General features: G+C 40.5%; 2 protein-coding genes across 11 annotated transcripts in view; one reads left to right on the top strand and one right to left on the bottom strand.

Annotated features, from left to right (window-relative positions):
- MED12L (mediator complex subunit 12L) overlaps positions 1 to 16,033 on the top strand; it is a 322,241-nt gene that overhangs the window by 208,722 nt on the left and 97,486 nt on the right. The window lies entirely within an intron of this gene.
- P2RY13 (purinergic receptor P2Y13) lies at positions 9,359 to 12,725 on the bottom strand. The gene is made up of 2 exons (XM_081064445.1): positions 12,660 to 12,725; positions 9,359 to 12,208 (listed from the first exon to the last, which is right to left on the bottom strand). Exons 1-2 carry the CDS (start codon positions 12,720 to 12,722, stop codon positions 11,192 to 11,194), a joined length of 1,080 nt encoding a protein of 359 aa, XP_080920571.1. The 5' UTR covers positions 12,723 to 12,725; the 3' UTR covers positions 9,359 to 11,191.

Raw genomic sequence — 16,033 nt, forward strand, 5'->3', positions numbered from 1 at the left:
CCTTTCAGAGTCTCCTGCTCAGAAACAATTGGAGTGACTCACACCTAAGAGGAGGTGAGATTTGTAGGCTGGGGAAGAGCATTTCCTGAACCTGCCGGAATCTGACGGTGAGTCACCTGAAGGGAACACTGGCACTCAGGCTGTCAGAGGATTGTGGAAGGAGAGGGGGTGCAGTCTCAGGTTGGGCCTGCTAAATCAAAGCCAGTGCCTGCTTCTTCCTCTTCTCCTCCTCTCCTTCCTCTTCTTCCTCCTCCTCTTTTCTTTTTTTGGCTTCCCATGGCTAATTAGAAAATATGCACTTACAGCCTTTTGCTCATTACATTTTGGCGAAAAGGAATCAAAATATGTTTTATGAAAGACAGTCCTTCAAAGATATTATCCTACATATTATTTAAAGACTAAAATTAAAATGTGTTTACATTAGTAATTGATAACTTTGGAAACCTGTAGTCTTATACAAGAATCTGGTGAAATCTGTAGACCTATTTTCACAAATACACAAATATAAATATTCAAAATATTTTAAATAAATTATTGAGTTTACTGAATCTTTTGAATTTCCTTCTGAAACAAGCTTGTTTTATTTTAAAAAGAGTAACGATAAAATCGTATAATCAAATCACTTTTTATTCATAGTTAATTTAGAATTTTCAGATAAAAGTCTCCAAAAAGATTCTAAGATTTTCTTGAATGCAAGATTCAAACAAACAAGTTAAAAAAAAAATTCATCAGTGGAATCAAAACGTGTTACTATCATGAAGATAAATGAAAATAATAATGAAAGGTGAAAACTTTTTGAAGTTAGTAAATTAGTAATAGGTTTACTTAGTGTTTAACTTATACCTTAAGGAAATAATGTATATGTACTGCACAGTTTATTTTCTTTCCTTATTTGTGCAGAAAAACAAATGTGTTTATTTTAAATGCCAATAGTTGAATATCAAAATCATGTCTCTCATACTTTCCTATACAAACAATAACAACTACAATTTCAATGGTTTTCCATTCCAGTTTTAGGGTGGATTTAGTATGTTATGGGTGAGTAGCTAGCCCTAAGGCAAGGCTCTGAACAAAAATTAGCCAATTTAATAACAGCTCAATCTTAGAGGAATTTGCCAGACTGACAAACATTCATTTAGGTTTGCGCCTGCTTTGTGCTATTTCGTTCTTCTCATTGGTCTTGCTTTCAGCATTTGAAGCAAGTTCACTGATTGCAGCGCGAGGGGAAAGGGGATGTGTGCCACGCAGACCTTACTTTGAGACACTCGTCCTTCTTGGGTTGAACTTTTTGCCATTTGTCACTGTGAACCACAAATACATGATGTACTGCTCTTAATATGAAATCTAACGGCCAGAATACCCAACTGCCAAGTCTTAAAAGCATCAATTTAAAGGGAGAGAACATGCTTTGTAGCCTTTTTAAAAAGTATGTTGAGCAAAGTGCTGCTCTGCAAGTTCGGAGGATTATTATCCCAAATATCCAGTGGCGTCTGTAAAACCCTGTTAGGGAGCTTATTTGGGCAAATACTTCATGAGCATCGGTTAAAGTCATAAAGGGAGTTCTCTTATCTCCCTAAATTTTAATACATTTATTACTTGGGCTGATTTTGTCCTATTGGGGAAAACTAACTTAGTACTGATTTCTTTTTTTTTTTTTTTTTTTTATGTTAAAGAAAATCCGTTTCCTTTGTAGCGAGCTGCTAAAAATGTTTTTGGTATACTTTTTGACTTGGAATTTGAAGGGGACATGTTTTGATCATTTAGGATTATAGTATCTGGTTTTGAGTGCCTTTTAAAATAGTCACTGAAAAAAGGCCAGTGTGTAGAAAGATCATGGTAGCCTGTCTACGTCTGAGGACGGACCTCGAGTTTTTCCTGTATCATGAAGCACCCTGACTTTGTATGTGTTGGGTTTTTTTAAATAAAGATTTCCTCTTGGGGGCAGGAAGGAGCTGGTGTCCCATCACTAGTGCAGTCGATGGCATTTTTCTCTTCCTGAGGGTGGGCTAGGGATGGACTAGGCTTTTTGCTTGGTTAATGTAACAGTGAGATTGTTGTATTTACTTAAAAGTTTCTTTGGCTGGTGATGCAAATGAAGTCTAGTAATGAAAAAGTTAACATGAGGCGGCCTGTATGCATTCGTCTTAAAGCATATTAGGGCAGTCGCATGTTGGGACTTGTTAAAGCTGGTCTTACTTAACATTCAAAAAGGGAAGTGTAGTACACGTTTAGTCACGAAAAAAGTATAACTGCTTTGATGAAAAGAGCAGCTAAAAACCAGCCCATGACTTTACTGTTGTTCAAATCACTGAAAAGTTGACCTGCAAATTTTTTTCCCTGCTGATTTTTATAGCATGTCCCACATTTCATAAAAGCCACAGAAGACTTTAGAACAATAATTATTTTGCCGTTTCATTGGATGATCCTATTAAATTCAGGGAAGCTCTTTTAATAACATTGTTTAGCCATTACAAACCCCAAATTTATTTTGAATACAGGATGACATCTGGGATACGTGTTTGTGTTTCTCTACCACCACAATGCTTAAAAAAATTCTTTTGTTTCGTTTATTACTACAAGTGATTTTTTCTTCTAATATTATTTTTAAAGATGTTAAGTCTACACACAAGTTGAAATAATAGTTCAGTTAGATTTCATCTAGATTACAAATTGTTTCTCTCTCTCTCTCTCTCTCTCTCTCTCTCATTCTCTCTCTCTCTCTCACACACACACACACACACACACACACACACACACACAACTTTTTGAGGGACCTGTTTGAAGTGGCAGTCGTTGTGACAAACGTTTCTCTCCTAAATGCCTCAGCCTGTGTTTCCTAATAACAAGGATGTTCTCCTACCTAAACACAATACTATCAGTCAAGAGACTAATGTTGAAACAATAATATTTATAAATATTCCATCTGCATTAAAATTTTGCATTTCCCAAAAATATCCTGTGCACATTTTTTTTGATGTGGAATCCAGTCAATGGTACACATTGCATTTGGTTTTGCTCTCTTTTCAGACTCTTTTATTTTTTAGAACAACCTCTCTGCTTTTTTTTTTCTTTTTTAACAAAAACGTTTTTCTTTAATCTCCTTAGCTTTTGAATATTGGTTCGCTCTCTATTTGCTAGGTCCATCCTGTGAGATGTGTTGAAAGGGGACATGTTTAAATGTTTCTGAGGCAGTTTGATATATTAGCCTGAAGTCAACATTGGGTTTTGGAATTTGGAAATCAAATAGGAATATCTGCAATCTTGTTTCGGACATAGACCTGGTTCATGGGTCACCAATCACAAAGTCGGTAGATCTAAATTCACATTTTCTTTGGTAGATTGGATGACTCATTCAGCTTTTCTTGGCCTCGGTGTTCTGTAAAACAAGGATTCTGGTTTAATCACAGAATTTTAGATGAGAATCCCCATAACCTTGTTGATTTTTCAGAATTAGTCTTAAAGGGACAGAAGCACTCAAGGAGAGAATGTGTTTCTAAGGTCTCACAAGGAATGAAAATTAGGTGACACAAATGATAAGTCTTTCTAAATCCTGAATTTAAACTGATTCCTATTTCCCACCTTTTTAGTGCGTGACATTGACGAATGTATTCCCAAGGCTTACATTGGTCTTCTGGTCATCTCTCCTTCGCATGTCACTTCTCCCTCTTTCCTTCCTTCTTCATGTGGCTTCTCTGCAGTGACATGGACCTGGGTACCATGTCCTCTCCTCCAGTGTTGGTAGACATAACATTTGTATTGTAATCTTCTCATTTTTCTCTGTCGCAGTACTCTCAGATGTATCCCTTTTCTCTTAAAGGAAAATGCACATGTAAAGAGCCTCCTCGCCCTCTGCATACACTAAGTCAGCACAAAACAAAGACAAGCAGGCATCTCACTGCAACATAGCTCAAGTTGCCCTGTCTTGCATGCCATGTCTTTTGTATGTAGCCAGAACATACAACGAGGACTGTAGAAAAATCTTCACCGGATCTTACTGTTCCATCTCTGTGTATAAGAAAGTCACCCTAATTGTGGTTCACATGCAGTAGTTGAGAATTTGTGCTGAGTATAATTATTACAAACCTTTTAATGTTCCCTTGCTAAGATTGGTATCTTTAGATCCCTGTGCTTGAATTACTGTGTTTCATCTGTCATTTGAAATGATTTGTATCTCTGAGGTCTGCTTTCTATAAAGCACTTACTGTTGTCTGGTATGAGAACTTCATGTGCGATGGTTGATTAAAGGGGAGAAAGGTTTGAGATTGAGTCGACAGATATGCCTGCATCTGTCTCCTGCCCTCATGTCAATACTTTCTACTGTGCTGGGCTACGTCTTCCATCTCCTCACTTTGGAAATCTTGCTTTTGAGAGGCGGTGTCGGGCCGTGACAGGCGCCCAGTAACCGGGGCCATCTAGACTCCAGTGTGGATGTTAGCCTCTCCACACAGTAGCTTTTTTTAACTTTGGGCAAGCCATTAATACCTCTGAGCCTCAGTTTCTTCTTCTGAGATAATGAGATAATATACAGGGTGGTTGGTACTTAGTGAGTGAACAGTAACTTTTATTTTTGTTTTTCAGTCCGAAGGCAGAGGCAGATTGAATGAGTGAATGGGTGGGGGTGTCTGTCTGAAGGTAGAGTCTATGATATTTTGGTTGCTCTTAGTGAGCTCCTGGATTTCCTTTAATGGTGAACTAGTAATTGCTTGAAATACTTTTTATATTCTTTCCTCACAGCTTTCTTTTCTGAACAGAGGCAAATTAAGACTAGCTTATTCCAGACTATCTGAAATTGGGGCAAAGGGTAAAATGTGAGGCCAGGATATGTGAGGGGAAAAGAAATGTCTCAGCAGAATCACTGCATTCGGTTCGTGTTTTGCTCATTCACGGTTCAGGTAATGAACCGTGCAGGAAATTTCAGTTGGGGAGTTAAATAGAATAAAAAGGATAAAGCATAGAGTAATATGATATAAATCTAATGCATAAACTAATATTTTTAGAAAGCTATAAAAGTATTCAGATATGCATCAGATGAAATTGCTTAAGATGTGAGGTCACATACAAGCATCTAGTGCTTAAGCTGAATTTAAAAAATAAAGATAGACATTCTATTGCTATGCCCACCCCCCCGCCCCGATGTTCCATGTGTCAGTTTGAATTTTATTACAAAAGTGGCAAAAGTTCACATGCTAAGTGAGGTATGGAAATGTTTTAAAAACTGGTTTACCTACTTACTATACGTCTTAAATTGTTTCCTTTCTCCGTTGCATTCTTGGCTTTCTCTTTTTCTTTTGTCACCCCTCCCCAGGTTCTCCACTCATTGGTATCCATCCTACCACTGATGTCCATCCCCCAGCTCCTCCACCCTCCTTGTTTTCTATAAATACTGCATACTAGAATGAGTGAGGGGCTTCAATCAGAATCCCAGGGGGAGTGGAGTCTGAAATGTCAGCACACCCTGTTTCTGACCAGAGCTGGGTTCTCTTGGTTGAGTGGTTACTGCCGCCATTCAGGGAGCACGTCTGCTCTGTTTGCCACGTCACGTGGGACACACTCCCTCCGCAACTGCATGGTCAGGAGCTGCTGTAACCTGTTCTTACACACCTCGGAAAATGGCAGGCTGATACAACTGCTGCTGTTTTTCTTCCTTGGGAACTCTTGTAAATTGACTTGTTCTTTTTGGCAAGGTAAGAGTTGCTTGTACCCCTCACTTCCCATTATAAACTGGGGCCCTAACCCTCTTCCTTCTAAAAGTTATCACTGACCTACCTTGGAACTGTAGGTTCATCACATTTGGCCTTTCCAGAGTGTATGATTCTGTTGACTGTTGCTGCTTCCTTGGATCTGTCTTCCTCCTTGGTTTCCAGTACATCCATCTCCTGTTTCTCCTTTGCGTTCACCAATCCCACCGCACACCCCACCCCGATCCCAGGCATCTTCCCGCAGTGCCTTCTTCTTCTGACTTGCTGCCCACGAGACTTGTGCAGCCTGGCCTCTCGAGTGCTCAGCTCATTCCTCACTCTCCTGTCTTAGAAGACATTCCCCAGCCTCTAATCTAGCCCTGGATTCATATTTTGCCCCCACTGCCTAGACTCCTTGACCGAGCTCTCTCACTGATATTTCAAATACAGCATAGCCAGAATCTGCCTCTTGGCTCCTTTCATGATCTAAGACATCACCCAAGCTAATGACCTTTGGAGCAGTGAATCTCAGAGAGGTGGGGGGCGGGGGGGAAGGAATATGGACCCTACTGAGAATACATTTTGCATGCCAATCAATATATTTTACAAATAATGCCCTATTATCCAGTGGTCTTGGACTCAGCACCTCTCTGAAAATGTCTCTATGGTCCACGTCAGATTTTCTCCCCCGGGCTCTTGCCTGCATAGATGGGAAACTTCTTTAATTGATCTCCTGGCCTGAATGGCTTTTCCTTCAATACAGAATCATCGTATTGCTGGCCACCTGTTTTTCCTAAAGTGCAGCATAGATAGATTATGTCATCCTTCACTTCAGAAACCTTAAGTGGCTCCTCGGGAAGTGCAAACACCCCAACACAACACAGCATCCCACACTCCTTTCCCAGGCTCGCTGTCCACAGTCACGGCTGTGGCCTCAGGCCCTGCCTGGTCCCCTCATGCTCGGCCATGGCATGGTACCCACCCCCACCTGAGCCCTTCTCGAAACTGCTCGTTGAGCAGCAGTGTTCCCTTCTGAATGCTCCATTTGCTCCTGTCAGGTCCAGTTCACATTTCTCCATTTGCAGTTAGCTAGTCTTTCCTCGAGCTTCCATGGTGGGTTAATTATGTCTCTCATCCCGCCACATTTGGATTCATTGTGGTCTGTGTGCCTTCCCGGTGTGCGGCTTCCGGGGGGCAAAGGGCCCTGCACACAAGTGTACGATGAAGGAATGACTGACTAAAGGAACCCATGAATCTATGCTTTGGGAACTCTCAAGTGCTGGAGGGACCCCCAAAGTATTCAGAGGGTCCACGGTTGAACTGCTCATGCCCCTGAGGTTGTTGAAACTCGTTGGTGTTGAGACCTCTCCGTCTGTACCATTCTCACTGCTGGGGCCTGATGTTACCCCTTGAAGAATTTGCTTGTCCTGACTGTCAGAGAGGCAGTGTGACAGAGCCACTGAGGTCGTGGTCTTGAGGCCACCTGCCTGGGTTACAGTCCCAGCTCTGCCTCTGCTTTGCTCGTGGCGTCATGTGCGCTGTGGGCACGGTACTTGCACTCTGTGCCTCAGTTTTCTTTCCTCCTGCCCGCCCCCAACAGGGAGCCTTCAGTATCTATCTCGTAGGGCTGTAGTAAAAAGTAGAAAGGTAGTAAGCCTTGTAAAGCACACAGCACGGTGCGAGGCACACAGCAAGCATTCTGTAAATAAGTGGAAGGTCTTGGGAGGTTCTTGTTAGCTTCTAGGTCAAGGCTAATGAGCTGGCAGCACCTGGGCTAGTTACGGCCCACACATGAATATTACATTGTTTTTGTGGGGTCAGGGAGTGTGGGGGTGGCTACGGAAGGTTCTAAAATAACAGGAAATATAGGAGACTGGATTTATGAATTCTCTTGAGAACATTAGGTCTAAGGTCTAAGGTTGTAAACATAGTGTTTAAGAGTATGGGCTCAGAAGCCCGAGTCTGAATTAGAGTCCTAGCCCTGCTACTTACAAGCTGTGTGGCCCTGTGCAAGTTACTTAACCTCTCTGTTTCTCAATTTCTTTATCTCTGAAATGAAGATAACAGTAGTACTTTATAGGCTTCCTGGGATTATTAAATGGGACAATATATTTAAAGCTCTTACACAGTAGGTAGTGAGTAATATGTGGTGCTTTGTTGTTGCTGATGCCCATTTTACTACTGCTGTTGCTTCCAGCCAGCAACCCTGGGCCCCAAACCCTTCCTGTGCCAACAGTTGGCAGTGAGTGGCAGATGCCCCCATAGCAGGGTATGACCTTTGAAGGTAGCCATAGTCCTGGCCTTTACCTGTCACCTATGTTCGCCCGCTCTCTTAAGGACAGTTTTGTTTGTCTCCTCTTGGTAGACCCCACTCTTGGACCTGCCCAAGAAGGCTGTGCCGTGAATCAGTCTTTATGGACGTATGAACCTCAAGGAACACTCCAGCTCAGTGGTTCTTGTGGTCCAGATCGATAGCATCCGTGTCTGCTGGGAACTTGTTCTCAGGCCTCACCCAGACCTCCTGAACCAGAAACTCTGGGGCTGGGCTTAGCAGCCTGTCTTCTTAGAACCCCTCCAGCTGGTTCCGATACTCCCTGGGGTGTAAGAACTGCTGATGTGAACACGTATGTTCTATATTCATATTCACTACACTTGGTTTACATGTAAAATTTAAAATGTTGAGTTGTGTTTCTAGGCACTTTAAATGAGTTGTAAATTCCTCCCTTTCCTCAGTCGGACTGATGTCTTCTAAACTTGCCTTCCTGGAGGTGCTGGATGCGGCTGGGAATAGGTTCTGCTGCTGGGGAGGTTTTGTTCTGCTAAGATGCATGTGAACTGTGATTTTTTTTTTTTAACTTGCTGGAAGAATACAGTTTACCTGGGGGTGATAGTCAGACATTTTTAGAAAGAAGACTAGAAAGTTAATGGGAGGAACTGCTTTTAAATGGATATGGACAATATGAAGTGATAGATGTAATAAGATTGACTAATTCTTTTATAGGTTCTAATGTGACAATGACTTTATGTCAGTCATCTAACTCTGTGAATTGGGAATTGACACTGCTTGTCTGCCTCCGCCTTCCCCTTTTATAGTAATTTTCCCTGGTTTCTTAAGAATTCTTCTATATGGGGCAATATCCTTTTCCCCTTCTTTTGCCCCAGGGTTATTCAGAAGACCTGATCTAGTAACAATTGTTACATTTAGCTTTGGACAAAACCCCTTAATTGTGCTCTGAGCTCACACACACTGTATCAAAGCTCCTTTTTTTTTTTCATTACGTGTGTCACTAAGACACATGGCTATGACATAGCGTCCCATTTTATAAGTATTCTAGAATTTAGTATTCATGATCCCTGCTTTGCAAAGTTCTCAAATAGTTGTTTTGTATCTTGTGCGCGTGATTTTAAGATGGCTCTAATATGCTTCTTCTCTAAGTTCTCATTAGATTATTTCATTCTATAAATCAGGTACTCTGCTTTTGACTATAATGTTACAATAAAATTAAATATTTGTATGTATGAAGGACAGGTTTGCTATTGAAATTCTATCTTGAAAGATCTTTCTAAAAATTGCATAGACTATCTGGATGCAGTTACTTATAATACAATATTTGAATCTAGTCATGATTGAGTAGTGTGCTCAGTAAAAGTAAGGTGGATTTAGTGACACACTCACTGTTCCCATGATTTAACTCTTTTATTTGAGAGAACGAAAATCAGGCATCAAGAGTACTTCTAAAAGGAGAGTTTTGGAGATTGTAATATGCTACAGTTACAAATTTTATTTAACTAAAACGAACAGTACATAGTTAAAGCATTTTGTCAGCAGCTTTAAAACTGAGCTGTGGATAGACACTAGCCCCTGAGCTATCCGCGTCCTGTTCAGTAGCCTTGCTCCCTTCACGAGCATTCGCTAGAGAACCCCCGAGCGCCCCCACATTCCAGGCCCACGTACATGCTGTAGGAAGGCAACTGACAAGAGCTTGAGGTTTCAAGAAATTTACATCATCTTTTGATAATAAAAACATCAGTGAGAGTTGACTTCCCTTTTCCTTTTCTAGTATGTAAAAATAAAACCAGTTTGGTTGATTTATCAAATACTTATTGATTGCACAATGAGACACCACCTCTGCCTTCAGAAGTGTACATAGGTTATTAAAAGGGTAGGTACACGTGTGAGCAAGTCATTACAAAGCACAGTGATAAGTACAATAATTGAGGCGTGACAGATAAGGGAGTGATTGGGTTTGAGATGGTGGTGGGAGGTTGGCCAGTAAGATTTCATGGACTAAGTGATGGCAACTTGGGGTTTCATGGGTGAATAAGAGTTTTCTTGGCGAGTCAGAGGGAAATTTACACGTGTGATCTCACAGGGGCAAAAAGCAGCCTGGCATGACAGTTACTAATTTGTAGAAGAGTATAAAGTTTCTGGGATGGAAGAGCACTTAGGAGACAAGGCCGGGAAAGTAGGAAGGTCCAAGTCCTCCATGGCTTCTGAGGACACGGAAAGAGGCCTGGGTTTCACCTTATGGTGTCGATGTTGGAGCTAGAGGCACATTTACAGAACGCGACTACTCCTTTGTGCATTTTCTCTAGAAGATAATGGCTTGTGGGAGATACTAAGAAAACATGATGTTTTCTATCTTCACAACATGTCTTTCGTAGAGACTCCTAAACATCTTTGGGGGATGCAGTCAAGAATACAGCGAACTAGTCAAGGGAAATCTGCAGTGAGGGCCCTAATCAATACAAACAGTGGGAGAAGTCATTATTTTCAACCCGAGGTGTGAGGCTGGAGAATAGAGGTTGTGGCCCAGGAAGGTTTTGCTGAGAAGGTGGCACGTGCAACCACCGTTAGAGTATTTGCTGAATAACAACACACTATTCTTGTCCTTGAATTGTCCACGCTTGGGGCGTAAGCCAAGTGTGATGGTAGCAGAATATTTTATAATATGTAGCTTAATAATGGAACTCGTGCCTCTTTGGTGTGATGGAATAGTGTGAGAAAGGCGCTGTGTAGTGTAAGGAGAAACTCCTTCATCTGGGTTTTCAAAGGGCTTTGTGACTGCCTTCAGCTTTCTTTTACAGAAGGACTTTCCAGGTGTTTTATTTATTTATTTTTTTATCAGCCAAGTATCAACATTTGTGGGACACAAAGGCAATAGTGTTGCTTGTATTATGTGTGTAAAGGAATGTGAGAAGGTGTTTTGGAGAGGGGATCTTTCAGGACTGCATTTATAATCTTTTCCAAAATTTAAGTGAGTTCTCTCGAAAAGATGACCTCTAGTGGCCGTTTGCTTTCTGTTGCCTCCTATTCGTACTTCATCTTGTTCATGAACAGATCTATGTGGAATTAAAATTTATATAATCCTTTCCATACACCAGGATAATAAAATATAAGAAAACGTTTGTTTCCGTCTTTTTTTCTTCTGGCCCATTGCTTAAATGTAATTTTCAAATAAATTGTCTTTCAAAGTCTTGTCCATAAATAGAAGTTAACCGTGATAAGGTTATCAACTTAGAGTTATATTGTCTGTCTGACTAGTTTGATTTTCTTGGGTTGATGCTGTGGTCTTTCTCCCTTTCATACATATTAGCCTGCTTGTGAATTTTTTACATAAAAATATATATATTAAGGGATCCATACAAATGTTAGTTGCGGCTAAAAAGAGAGTTGTTTCTTTAGCTATAAACAGTTGATTTTGCAATTTACAGTCCGTCTTACTGTTGGTTTGACTATGAGTATACGGAACTCTGGCAAAATGAAATGGAGCGAAGCACACAAAGAAGACAGCCACGACAATAAATACTTTACCTTCCAGCTTCTTGGTTTTTTTGCTGTCCTTACTTTTGGACTTTTTATAGGAATTGTATACTTTTTTTGCAATCACCACATAAAACAGAAGCATTAGGGCCAGAACAGTCCAGAAAATGAACTGGGATACGTAATTCACGCCTTGATGCCATTTCAGCCCCAAAGGACCCTTTAAGGAGGCACACTTTTTCACAGATGATGGTGTGGCTTCCTTGTTGCTTAAGATTATGTTTGGCAGAGAGATGAGGAACAGAAGGAACCAGACGAGGGTTGAGACTGTTTTTGCAAACACAGGTTTCTGTACACAGTATTTCCCGAAAGGTCTGATGATCTTCAGGAATCTGTCAAAAGCCACGAGGCCCAGCAGGATGATGCCCACGTACATGGTCTCATAAAAGATGACGGCCGAGAAACGGCACACGAAGGCTCTGAGTTGCCAGGGTCCAAGGTGGGAGTCGGAGATGATTTTAAACGGAAGCATGAGTGTCATTATCAAGTCGGCCACCAAAGTGTTTTTGAGATAGACGATGAACGTGGAGGAGCTGGGGATGTGAACAAACACCCACAAGGCCAAGGTGTTGAGCAGGATGCCGGTGAAGAAAACGGCGGTGTAGAGGGCTGGGAACACCAGCTGCGCTGTCCGCGTGTCCCTGGGGCACCGCTGGGACCTGTTGAAGCCCTCCATCACAGTGGTGTTCATGGCTTCCAGGGTTAGCTAGTACAGATAAACACACACACACAGAGTGAATCGAAGCCTGGCACGATTTCAGAATGCTGCTTTTCAAAAACAGACTGCAGGTTGGTGGCATATTAACACCTTACATACTAACACCGTCACATGCAACAGATCGGTTGAGAAGGCACACGTTTCTGGCAAGAATTTCTAACATACGTCATGGGTTTTGGGTGCCTGTAATCGTACCCTTACTTGCACACTCTTCTGACGAAGCACGACTTCTACCCCATTCACAAGTGCTGCTTTTACCAGGGCAGTCAGACAAAGCCCCACGTAAGAGATGGTAATTCATGTCAGATTTCTGTACATTATATAATTCCTTATGCTCCTAACCTGTGGTTTGTACAATGTTAACCTCAAAGCATTTTCCCCCTTGAACCTTCTCTGTCTTTTCTAAGCAAGCCCACTTATAATAAATATTGAAATTCACCTTTGTTGGGGAGGGTACTCGGCTCCGTGTCTTCTGATTGAGGCAGCTATTAGACCTGCTCATGAAGATCATGGGAAGCAAATGTTCTTCTGCTTTCTTATACCAGGTTTCCTTCCTCATTTTCATGGCTATAATGTGATTCATTGGCACCTCTTCGTATGCAAATCTTTGGGGACTTTCTAATAAGAGACCACTTTTATTTCAAACTTGTGTGCTGTTAATCTGTGACTTGCATAAAGTAGTTTAGTTGCAGTTATCCTTATATTTTCCCATATAGGTAGTAGATCTCCTCCAGCTTCCCTTCTTTACCTGCTTGTTCAATGAAATTTTTGAGTGCCTCTTGTATGTAGTAATAGGAAGCAGACAGAGAACATAGCCCCAAATTACAACCGAGTAGGAGAATAAGAGTTAACTCTAAAATCAGAATCATCATCTGCCTCCTGGTAAACTGTTTTGTTCCCCCAGAAATTTGTGGTTAGTAGGATGGCCTGTTTATTTCTATAAACATTCATCTGGGTCTTTTGGTCTTTCGCTCTCTGAGAGAGAAAATGACATATCTGCTAAGAGTTAAGGGCTAATAGACCCAGACTTGGCGGATTAGAATCCCAGACCCATTAATTATTGCGTACTAGATCATGGACAAGTAATTTAATAGTTCTGTGCCTCAGTGTCCTTGTCTGTATAATGGGACTGATAATAGTATCTACTTGTCATTTTGCCAAGAAGATGAAACGAGTGCCTAGAATAGTGCTGGCTACCTAGGAAACACTAAAAAAATGTGAGCCACTCACTGCTGGGGTGAGTAAATTGCAGATCAAAATGGAAATAAATTCTCTCACTTATTGGAAAACTACTTTTGGAGAGGTCTTCTGTATTTGATGTATACAAAGTGCCAAAGACTTCAGGAATTTCATCAATCTTGGGCCCAGGTCTATACATTTTTTTCCTTTAAATTCTCTTCAAGTTTGAAAACGTATAATTGCTGCTTTTATGTGCAGAAAAATGTACGACAGAAATGTTTTCTTGCCTGATAGGTAAAGGAAAGAGGAAATTTGGAGATGTTAAGAGAGAATGTGGGGTTCTCCATGGTGAGTTTCACATCATATTTTTTGCTGCAAGTTTTACCACAAACTTGGAGTAGACTGGAGTTGGGTTGATTGAGAATTTTTCAGTGATTTGGCTTGGGATTCTGAGAATAAAATTCCATAATCCACTGGACATTTTAAAATATAAGGCAAGACTAGTATGCCTGATAATTTTGGTTGGAATTATCCAATGGTGACACATTTTGAAAAATACCATTGCTGCCAAAAAAATGTATACAAGCGGACACTTTGGTCAGTGTTGCTCAAGCAGTAGTTTGCTGTAATCAGAAGTGTCTGTATGCTGATGGTAACCACTTTGAGCACCTCTTGTAATTTCAGAAGTCAAGTGTGACTTGTATTCATCTTTTGTTATCGGTATATATTGAGTATTACAATTTTAATACAGTTTTCCTTTCTTAAAATGTGTATACATTTTTTTTTTTGGCACTCTCTGTATATATGTTTGACTCAAACTGTTTCTTGGAAATACAGATTCTGGATTTCATTAATGTAATGGAACGTAATTTAAACATATCTTTGTTTGCTTCAGTAGAGAATAAAAACAAGCATACTTTTATTTTTATTTTTATTTTATTTTTATTTTTTAAGTAGAGGGATTTGACCTATGTAATTTAAATGTAAATTTCCCAACAGCATCCAATCCATTATCTAGGTGAAGGTTTGGAATAGTTTCAGTTTAAACAAGGGAAATGCTGTATAAGATAATTTCATAATATGAAAACTGGAAATCACATTTTGGTCAAATTTCATAATGCCCAAGTGTGGGAAACTTTCAAAAGAGGAACTTGTGTGGTACCTTCTAGAGTTACGGAAGTGTCTTTTAAACATGGTGGGTTCCAAAATGTTTGACTACAGTACATATTTGTCAGATCACTCTTTCCTATAAGTCCATGTGCTTAATATGTATTAGCCGACGTTCCCTTTGTGCTCATCAGTTCCCATGCCCCCTGGGGGGGTCTTTTGCCTGTGGTGGTGTATCTGAGAGGCTGTAGCAGAGCGGGTAGGAGCAAGGCCTCAGGAGCCTGGGTTCAACTCCTTACTCCCACTCTTAATTTTTTTGTTACCTTGGGCAAGTTATTTATGCTCTCTGTGAAACCACGGTCTCCTCTTTACAACGAAAATAAGTAATAGTATCTGCTTTATTGTTTTGTTAAGGGGATAAAATGAGTGAATATTCACCAGGTGTGGAGTAGAATGCCTGTCACAAGGTAGGTATTAGTATATTTCTTGTTAAATGAAATGAAAAGAAACGTGGACTATTGTGTACAACTATGAGGATAGCTCATGAAAGACAGGAGGAAAGAATCAGAAAAGATACAAGTAAAGGCCCAGGAATTAGGAACCTGCCAAATGGGAACAAACTAAACATTTAAAATCCTATAGGGCTCAAAGGGAGTATGTTCAAAACTTATAAAGTCACACAGGCTAGGCTGTTCTAAGTGATACCCTGATCTAATTTAATTCTTACAACCATCCTCCGAAATAGGTCCCATTTTGCCGATGAGAAAACTGAGGTACAGAAGTTAAGCAGTTTTTCCAGAGTCATGCCACCCAAGCCCACTGCAAACCTGCAGAGTCTGGTTCCAGAGCCCATACTCAGAACCTGCCTCACTCTCCTGACTGATAGAAGCCACAGACGGGGTGAAGGTGGAATTGTTTACTAAATTCTGGAGTTTATGAGCTGGATATTACTGATGGATGAGGGAGAAGCAACAATCAACTCTCAAGTTAATGGACTTGTGAAACGTCTAGCCTCAAAGTGAGGTGTGAGGTGGAACATATAAATTAGTTCAAAGCAGTAAAATCGGGAGAGAATCAAAGACGATATAAAAATTAGAAATTAGAAGCCTGCCAAATGGGAATAAACTACTTTTTCCATTTGTAGCCTTCTTTGGGATTTCCCTTTGCTTCAGAGTTAACCGTCTAAAGGTTCTCATTGATGTGGTAGCCAGTGCCATGTAAATAATATCTGAAAAGACGAGGAAGTATTTGCTTTCATGTGGAATAAAAGTCAAAGTGGGAATTCTATACTCATGGAAGAGCCTTTTACTTCCTATCAGTGTATATACCACGGTACTTTCTCAGGTTGTATGAAACTGTTGGAAAACTTCCACATTGGATTAACCGAAAACCATAGTAGTAAGCTAACACAAGTGGTGCAATTTAACATTAAATGTAGTGATCTGGATCTATAATTAAATTCGGTATTAGAAAATCCTTACATATGACTAGAAACAGTCAATACATTCACAGTGTTATCTGAAACAT

The sequence above is a fragment of the Rhinolophus hipposideros genome, assembly GCF_964194185.1.
Source record: "Rhinolophus hipposideros genome assembly, chromosome: 2".
NCBI classification, from domain to species: Eukaryota; Metazoa; Chordata; class Mammalia; order Chiroptera; family Rhinolophidae; genus Rhinolophus; species Rhinolophus hipposideros.

Coding starts and splice junctions, on each gene's coding strand:
- P2RY13 (XM_081064445.1), bottom strand. CDS start 12,722: ATGAGCAGGTCTAATAGCTGCCTCAATCAGAAGACACGGAGCCGAGTA. Junction 12,209..12,659: donor GAGTACCCTCCCCAACAAAG/GTGAATTTCAAT, acceptor TATCTGTACTAG/CTAACCCTGGAAGCCATGAA.